Source organism: Pomacea canaliculata, linkage group LG3 (assembly GCF_003073045.1).
Source record: "Pomacea canaliculata isolate SZHN2017 linkage group LG3, ASM307304v1, whole genome shotgun sequence".
Classification (NCBI taxonomy): Eukaryota; Metazoa; Mollusca; class Gastropoda; order Architaenioglossa; family Ampullariidae; genus Pomacea; species Pomacea canaliculata.
In genome coordinates, this window is record NC_037592.1 from 23,317,800 (window position 1) to 23,330,957 (window position 13,158).

Sequence of the window (13,158 nt, forward strand, 5' to 3'; positions counted from 1 at the left end):
GACCTTGTGTCGGTTCCACAAGATATCGAGAATTTACAATGCAGCTTAATGGAAGACAGAGATTATGATGAACATTGTCTAGAAACCACAGGGTAAGTTCTTATTAGTTTGCATAATAAATCCAAAAAGAAATTTACAGGGGGACATTGCTTCTTTATGTATAACAGAAGATTATAAAAGAAGGTATGTGTCAGGTTTTGAGATTTTAGCTTCACGTTCAACCTCAGATCAGAATAATAAGGGGACCCTAGTAGTAAAATGTTTCCATGTGGTAGACACCCACACATTCTTAAAGGAAATTTGTACAATTTTGTTGATTAAGTGCTTAAAAATTTGTTGTAGCATGGAGTGAAAAACATTTCACACTGTCTTTAATTCTGAAAGATATGTCTTTAAGGCACACTGAGCATAAATGCACACAGATCTATACAAACTCTAAATGAGAATGACAAATGACACTTACTTGATAGATTTTGATTCTTTATATCCTCTTTTGCATATTTCAAAAATTTGCTATTTTCCTAATGATAATTTAGCCGAGAAGGGTTGTACATTTCTTGCAAAGTATAGACTGGGGCCATAACCTACAATAAAGACATTATAATGTATTTTAGGTATATTATATATCATTCAAATAGTTATCCTCCTCCTCATCATCATCATCATATGTTGTCCATCTCTTTTCTTTTTTGACATGTAGAACCACTTTTGTCCTTGACCAGCTTTCTTATTTTAGGTCATGATACAAACAGGCCTTTCACTTTTTTTTATTTTTCTAAAGTGAACCAGATAGCTTGGATTTCACCAACAGCCTAACAGCAGGAGGTACAGTATAGTATACATGTATTTTAGAAATTTTATTTTTATTAATGCAAAATTGCTTCTTCACTTATTAGTTTTATAACAAAACGTTGACGTTTCAACTCAAAAACTTTTAATATGTAGATAAAAGTTTACTAATCTTTTTTGGCTGTTTTGAGAACATTTATTTCAAAATAAAACAACAGTTTTCAACAAGCTGGTAATCTTTCAGTTATGCTCAAATAAATATGCAGATGCAGGCACCATAGATATATGTCTGTGCTCACATGCTTGAGTATCTTTCACATATTTGTAAGTTCTTCTATCATTGGTTTATAGGCTTCATAAATGTACAAATATTACAGGTCTCCAATGGCTAGTAAAGTCATTTCAAAGGTTACTAAAAGCAGAAGCATCAAAGACATTAGACGCTTTGACCAGTCTAGCAGATAAACAGGCCAAGAGAATGGAGGAAATGCACAGCATACTAAGAGATATGAAGGAACAGCTGGAGACATTTACAAAGAACACGTTCTTGAATAGCTCCTCCATTGCCAGACCTGATCAAGTGAGTTCTTAAGATTCTTATTGCAAGGATCACAAATTGTGACCAAACTAATATCAAGTTGTGGTAGAGGGTAGCTGGTGACATGCACATATACATATGCAAGCAGATGTGGGGACTGGGGACTGCACAATGCAGAAGGTGTCTGATATATCCAGCAACCCCCTTACTTTCCCCAGACGACCTTAAATAATTGTGTCCTCTGGTTTTTCCCAATGGTTTTCCCCAGTGACTTTGGGATCTCTCAGAATATTCGGAGTAGGAGGAATAAGAAGGCGAAGCTGAAAAGAACAAAGGCTATTCTGAGAGAGTTGTAGAGATAGAAGCATCACCCCAGCAAGCAGTTAAGAATTTTGCTTGTGTACACTCAGAAAATCGCAGCATATCTGAGCATGATAATTCATTTTAATATAATTACCATAGACATTAATAAGAATTTATCAATTTTGTTGTTTTGTTGTTGTTGTTGTTGTTATTATTGTTGTTACAAATTGTTAGTTTCATAAAATGATACAAAGACCAAATTTATTTTTCGGTATTATCTGCATTTTCTTTCAGTATAAAAGTCAAGTGATGATGATAAAGATGAGACAGAGGAGGAAACTGATACGATGGATGAGGAAACAGATATATTTGATGAGGAAATGGATGGATCTGGAGAGGAAACTCAAAGCATTGCCCTCAGATATTATTTCTCTGATGCAGGAGAGAGTGAAAGGTCAGAGGAAGACCATGGATCTTCCCAGTTTAGGTGTGTATTTCTTGACACTGCTTTTAAACATAAACGTTTTTCACTTTAGAGTTTGATGCCAGAACTCAAGTACCAGACCTTTATACCCGAGTTACATGAACAGATTCTGGATAGATATCAACAGAGGAAGGATCAAAGCACAATTAAAAAGAAATAGTCAAAAGGGAATTGGTAACATCACTAGCAAGGTAATCTAGATAAGGTAATATGAACAGAAGAGGAAGATAAGTATTGGGGTTTGAAAATTAATCTGCATACCATATAGCTCTGATGACCTTGTAGTGACTTATGTCACCTTCCAGGGTAAATGTGAACTGCAACTATCTTTTAAATCTGCAGACCTCAGCCATCACATGATTCATATGATGAACTCATTCATGAAAATAAGCAGAAACATAAAAGATCCAAGGAACAAAAGGGGAGTTCTGAAGAAATCAGGTAAATTAGAGTACATTTGCTAGTTATAAGTTTCAGTTTGCAGTTTCACAAGGTGGTATTAGCAAGGCTAAGACCTTGACAATTGACAAGTGATTTTGTGGAGCAAAAATTATAAGCCTGTTTCTTAGAGAAACTATGCCAGAAAAAGTTCTGTTAACAATGAGAAATTCTTTTGTGCTTGCTTTGTTATATCATTAACGCTTCTCTCATATCTCGGCACTTTCCTCCCAAGTTCAGGTCAGCTATTGTTCGTCCACTTATAAAGAAACCGTCATTAATTAGATCATAACTGCTTATGCAATTACATTCCAGTTTCAAACCTGTCCTTTCTATCTAAGGTTCTGGAAAAGATCTTTCTTTCCCAGCTTATTGAACATTGTGAACATTGAGATTAAGGAGATCTTTCTCCTACCAAGCCCCATTAACTTGGAATGGATTACCTGTCAGCCTTTGTCACTCAGATTCTCTTACCATCTTTAAACTTGACACATCTTTTTAGAATGACGACTTCCCTGTGACCCTGTCCTGACCATGAGCATGCATACTGTGTGTCTGTAATTTACTTTGTGTATGAGTGTATGCTGTAGAAGTGAGCGTGTATGTTATATGTGCATGGTTTTTGTTGATATATGATTTATGGAAACCGCAATGAGCAAATCTTTGGAAAAGCACTATATAAATCATTATCATCATCATCATCATCATCATCATCATTATGACACATTTCAATAGCATCTTTCATTATCATGAAAGGAGAGAGATGCCTCATTCATCAAGCAGCAGAGAAGGAAAACAAAGCTTGACAGACAAGGAAAACTGTCAGTTGAATGCATCTGTGGAGGCAGCATATGAAGATGGTACTTGTTAATCTTTTTCTTTAAAAAACTTGAAAGTAGGGGCAAGAAACTTGAAATTGTGATATGTAATAAACTAGGAACTTGCTACATGGATGTGCTTATTTTAAATTAAATGTCCTGTTATTTTAGAGCTACTAGTATTGATGTAAAGTAAATTAATAAGAAATATTTTCAAATAGCATCATTTGGCCACATTTGATGACAGATCCTATTCCACCACCAAGAGCAAAAAAATCTTATCACACTGTGCTGTGCTTGGATATTTCGGAAAGCATGCGAAAAGGAGATGCTTATAAAATGATTGTTGAGATTGTCCATAAGTTCCTAGATGGTAAGTTTTGTTTATAATTGTCTTTGTTTCTACCTGCATTGAAGACAGTACATTTATATGTGTGTGTGTTAATTTCTGTTGAACATTTTAAAATGAATAATATCTTAATTATGATTTATCTATGCCTTATATGCTATAATTATTTTTTGTGTTATCAAAATAATTGAAGGTCATATAACCAAGGTTGCCTGCCACACAGCACACACATGCACTTTCCTTATTTTGTTATTATTGCATGTATTTTTCATATACAGTTTTTTATTTTTGTTTTTTTTTTTTTTTTTTTTTTTTTTTTACAGGTGTGGAGGATGTTGTCACTGAGACTGGTATAGAGGAGAATATTGGGCTGGTCACATTTGGTGGACGAGCTCATGTGGTGCAAAACCTGACTAATGATTTGTCACGTATAAGAGAAGCTGTTGGTAAGTTCATTCTTGCTAAGTAAGCTATCAGTCATATTACCTACTGCATCAGAAAATTTAGCAATTTGTAATTTTACTATGAAAAATTGGTACAGACAGGAGATTAATGTACTGTCTCAGCTATAGGGTTATCAATGTGCACACCCCACCATGACAAGCATTGGAAATACAGAGGTGTCCTCAAAAATTGCTTTTGTTTTTACTTTCAGATTCAATTGTAATAGGAAGAAAGTCTCCCTTTGTGGAAGCTTTGCTTGTGTCGATGGCAGCATTTGTCAAAAAGGTATAACAATTTTAGTTTATAATACCATAGCTAGGGACATGTTCTAGAAGTTGAGCATTTGATTTGCCATTTGTGTGTATGTGCGTGTGTGCAATCAGATTGTTAAATTTTGTTGATAGTATGCAGATATAAGACATTTTCTTAACATGTTTATTAGTATTGCCATATGGTGAATGTAAAGTCTTAAACCCCTTGATAAAGACACTGAAACTTTTAAATTGAGGTTGCATATTTTTTTACCTAAATTTTACAGTAATATTTTTAAATCCAGCTTCCATCATCTCAGTTTCTGGGATGTATCATGTGAAGCCACGCATCATTTTCATCAGTGATGGTCATCCTACAGAAAATGTTGACAGCGATGAAACAGATTTACCTATCAACCCAATGCATGTTTGTATTTTCTTTGGTATTGTGTTTTTCTAGTAGTCATCTGCATAATTATATCTTATTGGTATATTTATATTTATTGGGGTAGGTTAAGTTGCAACAGATTTTTTGGAGTAAATCTGACAGAAAAATGGTAGAAAGGGATCAGGTGTTGACTCCTAAATAATTGTAAATCCATACAAACTTTTGCAGACATTGTGATAAGCAAATGACAGGATATAAAGGTTTGGTAACTTTAATGTATTGAAACATAAGCATTCAATGTGGAGGGAAGGTGATTTCAAGAACATACTGTAATTTTGTTGTTGCTCTCACATATATTAGTATATATTTCTATTTTATTTATTTCTCTGTTAATATTTTGAATAGGAGTGGTCAGGATAGTAAAAAAAGAATGACGCTTTTCATACTCTCTTTACCAGTTATATATATAAAACGCAAAGGAACCAAAGTACTTGAAGTATAGTATAATACATCAAGTATTTAAACTCCCATATTTTTTCTTTGCGAATCCAAATTGAGAAGAGCAGGATCTTTAAGATCCACTTTTTGTGTTATTAATATCACAATAGTTTTTCACACTTGCACTAATCATTGATCTTGCTTCAAATTTACAGGTAAGAACATCTTTAACACGCCTCATGATGGATTTTGGTTTCAAGAAACAATACACAAAGATATCTCCTATCTTCTACATTCCTGTTGGTGACAGTGCTGACAGGGTGTGCATTATATTGGATATGAGAAACATTAATATGTTTATTGTCTGTACCTCTTTTTATTCATTTTATCAAGATTTTTCTTTCTTTGTTCTGTTTTCTTCTTTCTCTTTCTTCTCTTCCTCCTTCCCCTTTCTAATTTCTCTCAAGCCTCATTTTTCACTTTCATGCCTATGACTATCAAGAAAAGAATCAGCCAACAGCATTGGAAGTACTTTTATGTTTCCAGAGTAATGATGTTTAGTGTTTCGTTTTTGATTAGGATGTGACAATTTATGTCATCAGATAGAAACTAGTACTATTATATTTAAACTAATATTAAAGAATGTAGTTTTAATATGGTTGTAATGTGCATTAAATTAAATTAAAAATACAAATTTAAAAATTGTTTTCTGTTCTTATAGGACCTGATGAAAAGTATGGCTACACTGAGTAACGGTGTCTACATGGAGCCTACTGACAAAGCAATAAAAACACTGTGTAATTATTTCACTGCGCAGGTACAGCTGGTTTTTAAAAGGACTTGCACTTATACTTTCATGCTTTTATTTTAAGAATTTCTAAAGTCAAAAACATATTTCTCCTTAGTATACCTATATCATCCATGTATATATATATATCCGATTGGTTTGAAAAATGATTGGCCTTCAAATAAGTTAAAGTACCTCACACACAAATTAATGAAATATATGTTAGATCTAAGATTTCCTCATCTAAACAATGTACTGTCTTGTTCTCACTTCCTGTATCTGCAATTAAGTGGTTTTTAGAAGGTGCTATGGACATTTTTGTTATTTAGTGCATGAAAGATAAAATTAATTGTTCTGTAGTTCAGACATCGCAAGTATAGTTCAAGCATAAACAGGGCATACCTCTCTAGTCTGTCCTTAATATTCTGTTCAGATATGGAAGAGCCATCTATTTCCAAAACGTTCCCAAATTGAGAAGAGCATTATTGTGAGCCCTGGTAGAAGTACTTATATAATAATAAAACTATGATCGATAGCATCACACATAGAGACGACCCACCGTCGAGTTATAGTAGAGCCAATCAAATTAAATTAAGTCATAAAAGTCAAAAGCATTAAACAGATCTCAAGAGAACAGTGAAGCAGTAAGCAGGTAAGACAGACAACAAGGGAGTATGCAACACTATGCATTGTCTACTACTGTTCATTTTATTTTATTGTAATCATTATAGTTTGAGTTTAATTTTTTCGCAAACTATCGGTCGCACATACACACATTTTTGAAATATATTTAATATTTCTAAATCTTTGTTTAATGCTTGATGACAATTGTACTGGGTTTTTTCTTATTCCTAAAGATTTATATATCTGGTGTAATTCTTCTCATAGATGTTTGTTATTTACAACATTTATTGTTTCGTTGATATGCAGGAGACAATTGGAAAGACTCTCACAATGATTAGAAGGGATGAATCATCTGCACTTGGTCCATTAATCAAGTCTCTTGCATCTAACCTTTCCAAGGAAGAGCAGGTTTGCCAAAGAGTCAAAGGAGTTTATTTTTTTCAATGCAGAGTATTTTGCTGACCTTTATCCACTTAAGCCTATCTTGTTCCACTCATCTTCCTGATCATGGGGAAATCATTTATGTTTATAACTATGTTTGTCAGCAGCTTTTTTTTTTTTTACATCTAGCTCACTGTTTTTCTTGTACACTACCCTGGAAGCTTTTTTTTTTTCATTTTTAAAGATGGTAGAACTCTACCATCGGATTTAAGGTTTTAATTAGACTCATGTTGTTTGTTTTTGTATGCTCTTTTCCAAAGCTACAACATATTTTTTAACACACTGCTTAACCTTTTATATTGTCATTTTCCCTTTTCATTAGGTCTAATTGTTTAGTAGTTATATTCTTTTAACAACTGGAAATCTTGATATTTCAACATATCGAATGTGTGTGTCTTTCTCACCATGATAAAGTCTTCATTGCTGGCATGGTGTAAAACGCAAAGTCAGAGTGATAAATAATTGCTAATCCATGTTCCTACTTGCTATGTTCTTCAGGAAGAGGTGGCGTCAGTGGTTAAAAAGGAGATGGAAAACCCTAACAGGCGCAAACGCAGAAGCAGGCCTGATGACTTTGTTGATGTTTTTGAAGACACAGGTAAATTGACACATCAGCATTTTAAAAAAGACATGTCAGATGTAAATTATTTGGTTTTGTAAATGTTACCTGTATATGAAGCAGAAAAGTTGTATTTCTGCTACTAGCAACCATTTCGAACAGGTAAATCCACTAAACCAAAAAAAAAAATTTTTTAAAAAGGCATTGTGATAATGATGATGATAGTAGATTTTAAAGGTGCACATTTTGAAAGGAATATTTAAAAACTACCATTTGATCTGTTGTAGACAAAGTTAATGCAGGTGACCTATTGCCACTCGGAACTCGAGTTGTGAGAGGACCAGACTGGAAGTGGGGCAACCAAGATGAAGAAGGGCCAGGCACTGTCCTCAACCATGCTGAAGCCAGTAAAAAAGTGTTTTTAATTATATTGTTTGATGTATTAGTTTTTGGTGTCTTCTAATTAAGATAATTTACATTTTGCAAAAGACATTTATAAATATTTTCCTTTTTTAGATACTACATATGTACTCTGGGACAACGGTCATCGCAACCGCTACTTCTATGGTCCAGAAGTTGGATTTGATGTATGGAAGACAGAAGAACATCCAAGACCGATAGGAAAAGATGGGCAGCTTGAAATTGGCATGGTTGTCAAAAAAGGTGAATAAACTGTTAACAGTAGTCTTTTTTATTAACAGTTAAATGTGTGTGAAATGGTAAATCACTGTGAATCTAAAGTGCTGATTATTTTTTATTTTTGTACATTTAAACAAAAAGATAGAAGTGGAACAATTTGAGATTTATTATGATGAGGCCATTTTATGAGGGAAAGGATATCTTCATTTATTCATTGGACAGTGTAACAGAAATAAACCTAACTTATGATTTCAAAATGATTAAACAAACCATAAATTTGAGAGCATGATCCTTATGCAAGTTATTTCTCAAATATATGCTATAAATGTGTGTGTGTGTGTGTAATAGTGCGGGATTGGACTTGACCCGACTCTTCACGCACACACACATGCAGAGGCAAAAACACTGAGTGTCCCATTAGCAGGATGTACCTTACCACTCGTTCACGCAGATGCTGGGTGCTTGCCCAGAGAGATGGGTGGGAGCCACCTAGCAACAGCAAAGGGGACCTGGGGTACTTTCCAGAAAATTTGGGGGTAAGAGGAATAAGAGAGTTGGATAGCAAGGAACAAGCATGAGTCAGAATAAGAGTTTTAAGGTGGGAGCCATACCTCATTGAGTATCCTGATTGGAGTGTATGTTGTGCACTGCCAAAATAATTGACTGGTGCAGGAATAAACACCTGAGCTTTACATCCCCACACTTCTCCATCTCCTTTTATACCCATTTGTGCCATGGGTGCCCGTTTTGGAAGACAGCACTAAGTATCCTACTGGGGTCAGTCTCGTGGTTGGGGTGGAGGGATGTTGGGGTTGGGTGTGGCCCTTACTTCTCCCCATGGCCCCCTTAATCCCCTCTGAACCTAAACTAACTTATGCACCAATCAGCACTACCAGACTGATTGCGACATATCTGAATTTGCTTATTTCTAGGTCCGGACTGGGAATGCGATGACCACAGTTTGGATCTTCAGCACGTACAAACAGCTGTTGTAATTCGAAAATGTCGAAGAGAAAAAAAATTAATGGTGAATATCATTTCTCTCTCTCCTTTTTCTTTTGTGGGATCTTTTATATACATATACACAGTTGCCCTGCTTCCACAGAAGAGGTTTTGCATCTATCACAGAAAAGTTTAAAATAAAATATTTTTAATGATATAAAATATTTGAAGTAACCCTCATTTGAGTATGTATATAGTAACATTTTTCACTGTTAGACATGATTCCAACCTACTTTTACAGGTTCGCTGGGATAATGGAGAAAGGCAGACTGTACCATGGGGAAAAGATGAAAAATGTTATGTTCAGTTTTGGTAAGTAGAAAATTTTACACCAAGACTGACAATGAGACAGCATCTGTAAGTTTATTAAAGAAATTAAAGATTAAAGAATTTGATTTGGTATTGCTGAAGGGAACAGCTAAGTCGCTATTTCAGTAAGGAGTTTTGGCAACATCTGCAGTTTAAATGTTGTTTAACATGATGAATGCAAACTTAATGGAATGATGTGAAAACAAAAAAAGAGTGACCGATAAAGGGTATTGAGACTATGAGACTGTGCGCATATGCTAGCAAGGAGTGGTTAATCAGATACAGCTGGCCTCATTTCAACCATTGGAGATCCAAAATTAAAGCAGTATTAGCTGAAGGTTATGCAGGACATCTCTCAGGGGTTTAAGCAAGTGACCGACATCAGTAACTGGCTGGTTTAAATTGAGAGTGTATTAGCTCATAGAGCTATGAAATTTATGACCAGGATTGCCCTGAATATGATCAAGACAGTTACAGTTTTACAAACATAATGATATAGAGAATGTATTCTTCAGTTTGATTCACCCAAATATTAAGAGTACATGGTGGAATGAGATACTTTTACACATCCATAAAGTTTAGCATTTATAATTAATTTACCCCAAAACATCTTATGAATATGTATACAACTTGAAATCCAGTAAGTTGTTTAGCAGCTGAGCAGATTCAAATAATATTTTATAAATTTATGGCCGTCTGCAGTTCTCCAGCTCGGCATCCGTCTGCTCCACAGGACTTGGATTTAGCAACTTTGATCCAAGGACAAGGTTAGTTGATGAAATGAATAAGCTGTGATTTTTTGGTGACTTTGGTGACATTGGTGACTTGGCTTAATTTAGACAATGCATTTATAGTAGTATGGAACATAGTATGCATACACATGCACACAGAACAAGTACAGGCTTGGCAGTGGGGGATAATTACTGACCGGGCCATGACCCCATGACTGAAGGGGAGCGGGAGGGGGTCGACTAGCGACAGGATGGAAGTGCGAGGATGTTTTTGGAGAGAAGTCAGAACATGAGGGGACAGCACAGAGGTGGGAGCACATTTCATCGAGAGCACGAGTGTGTGGTGTGTAGGTTTTGTCTTAGCCAGAACCATCAACTGGTGTTAGAGTAAAATGATTTGGAACCCATGAAAGTGTTGTGTTTGGTTCTTGTGGAGAGATTGGGAGAGCAGCCCCGTCTACCCTGTTACACATTCACTACTCTTTTGCAGTTTCTTTCAGACTTGTTCATGACATAGCATGATAAGCTTATGATGCAAAGCAATTATGCTTGGAGCACTTAAACCACCAAGTGTTAACAGAAAGAATTCCAGATATGTTGCAAACAAATGAAAGTTGCCATCATCATTATCTTGCTGCTGACATTAACTGTTGCCTTCCCATTTTACGCATCAATACTATGGATGAATTGATTTTCATCTCTCTTGCATCAAGGGAGAGAATATTTACAGCAACAGGAACAGCAGCAACACACAGCAGCAGCAGCAACCTTTGAACATGGGAGATGGGAATGGATGGCAGATAATGGAAGCTGGCACCAGTACACTGAAGAAAACAGCAAAATTTTAGAGCAAGCTTATAAAAGAAAACCAACTGGGTCATGTATTGTCAAGAGGGAGGGAGTCAAGTAAGCATTCTTCAGAATTACTGTTTTTTTTTATAGCGTATTTTAATGGGACTTGTCAGCATGGATCTCTTCTTTCTTTACTGGTGATTCAGTGATATCATCCAAATTGTATGTTTTAGTAAAGGGAGGAGAGCTCAACGATATAAAAAAAAATTATATGAAGATTCTAAAAACAAAAAATACTGGTTCAGTTTCAAAAACTATTCTAACTTATTAACAGTCTGCTTCTATATTGTTGGACCATCTTTTTGGCTAATTATTGCAACAGCTATATGACAGTCATCTCTGGACCTGCCTGCTTATATTTTTCAGTCGAAGAATAATGTTTCGAAGAATGACAGAAAAGCTGATAGATGGTGGCACTGAATGCTCTGTCAGAAGACTTGAAAAGAGATGATAAGAATAATCCTAATTAGTCAGTAAGTAAAAATATATTTCACTCACAGGCAAATATATTTCTAATTTGTCATATGTTTAAGTCTTGTCTTGTTGAAGTTACTGTTTTGGTTCATTTTCAAAGTACGAATTTTCAGCATCATTGTTATTTACATATTTAACTTTTCTAAATACTTGTTTTGGTCTGAAAATAATTGTTTCAGTGTATACACATGCCTCAACATTTTAAGACCATAAAATATGCTTTTCTTCAACAGAACACTAAAAATCTGCACTTTTTGGGGATACAACATCCAAGGATACTTCACTTGCTACATGGAATCATTTCTGTGTGGAGAAGAGCTGGGGGGGGAGGGGGGATTGATGTTTTACGCCGTGCCAGCAACTAAGGCTGTATTACGGCAAGGCAACCAGCCCTGTAAACAGATGTCACTTGCAGAGAAAGAACAGTGTGCCAGAGACGAGAAATGAACTCTGGGCAGCCAACCTTCACTGTATTGGTGACAGACGCTAACCATTGCGCCACCGGACCGCTTTGTGGAGAAGAGCTGGCAAAGAAAGTCAATGACCTTGGCAGTATTACAAAGCTCATCATTCTTCAGAAGACTGAAGAATGGCTTTATCAAATATTACCATTAATATAATAATATGAAGAAAGGTCATTTTCTCACCTATGGTACATCAGACATAAATTATGCGTTCACCTACATATCTTTTTAGGTAGACAGAAATATGGTTGTGTCTGTACCTCACTACTACTGTCCTGATAGATGTTTTGTGCCAGTCAAGAGTCTAATACGAGGGACCATGGCAGACAATGCAAAAATTCAGCATTGGACGTCCATAACAGATTTTTTTGCTGGGAACAATGATGTGTGAGCACAGGCCAAAATAAAGCAAAGTCCACAGTGAAAAAAATGTTCTTTTCTCAGCAAACTTCCTTAACTTGAACTTTCTGTAACTCGATTTTTTCATCAAACCCATGAAGCTTCGACACAGAAGTTTGACTATATACAGATACAGTATATAAGGTGACCTCAGTTGTAGCCTACTTATGCAGGATGTAGCTAGTTACATAAAGGAAAAAAATAAAATCAGCCTTATTTAGTAATTTACCATTTTTACATTTGAGAGAGTAAAAAAATAAAACGTCTTGGATGTTTATTTACTTATGCATGCAAGAACACATGCGTTTTTCACACAATGTACTAAACCCTGTTCTTTAGCATAATAAGTTAGAAATTGGCTCTAAGAGTCACATGACTAATCATCCCATAAATTGGTTTTTTATATCTATGTTTTAAGGATGACTGCTTAGGAAGGCACAATATGATATTTGTCCTGAAAATTACATGGTACATCAAAATGTATTTGAGCCTTGGATGATGACCATCAGCTGTGTCCCTCACTTTTTATTTTCATGTCTGTCCCATGTCTATCCATAGAGTCCTAACTAGTTTATGGTGAGTTTATGTTCAGCTCATAAAAACTTGTGAATCTTACATGCAACATATTTGGGTAATC

General features: G+C 35.3%; 1 protein-coding gene across 1 annotated transcript; it reads left to right on the plus strand.

Moving 5' to 3' along the window:
• Positions 1–1,232: 1,232 nt before the first annotated feature.
• Positions 1,233–12,787, plus strand: LOC112559025. Its single transcript, XM_025229851.1, has 20 exons — positions 1,233–1,369; positions 1,925–2,117; positions 2,457–2,555; positions 3,309–3,412; positions 3,618–3,743; positions 4,043–4,165; positions 4,375–4,447; positions 4,718–4,841; positions 5,456–5,560; positions 5,962–6,057; positions 6,958–7,059; positions 7,591–7,690; positions 7,939–8,058; positions 8,168–8,314; positions 9,223–9,317; positions 9,534–9,604; positions 10,304–10,368; positions 11,046–11,238; positions 11,551–11,657; positions 11,892–12,787. Exons 2-19 carry the CDS (start codon positions 1,978–1,980, stop codon positions 11,633–11,635), a joined length of 1,968 nt encoding a protein of 655 aa, XP_025085636.1. The 5' UTR covers positions 1,233–1,369; positions 1,925–1,977; the 3' UTR covers positions 11,636–11,657; positions 11,892–12,787.
• The last annotated feature ends 371 nt before the right edge of the window (positions 12,788–13,158 follow it).

What these genes read in the sequence shown, in the direction of transcription:
- LOC112559025 (XM_025229851.1), top strand. Translation starts at nt 1,978, where the DNA reads ATGGATGAGGAAACAGATATATTTGATGAGGAAATGGATGGATCTGGA. An exon ending in CATGGATCTTCCCAGTTTAG is followed by an intron (nt 2,118 to 2,456) that starts GTGTGTATTTCT and finishes TTAAATCTGCAG; the next exon opens with ACCTCAGCCATCACATGATT. An exon ending in GAAGAGAAAAAAAATTAATG is followed by an intron (nt 9,318 to 9,533) that starts GTGAATATCATT and finishes CTACTTTTACAG; the next exon opens with GTTCGCTGGGATAATGGAGA.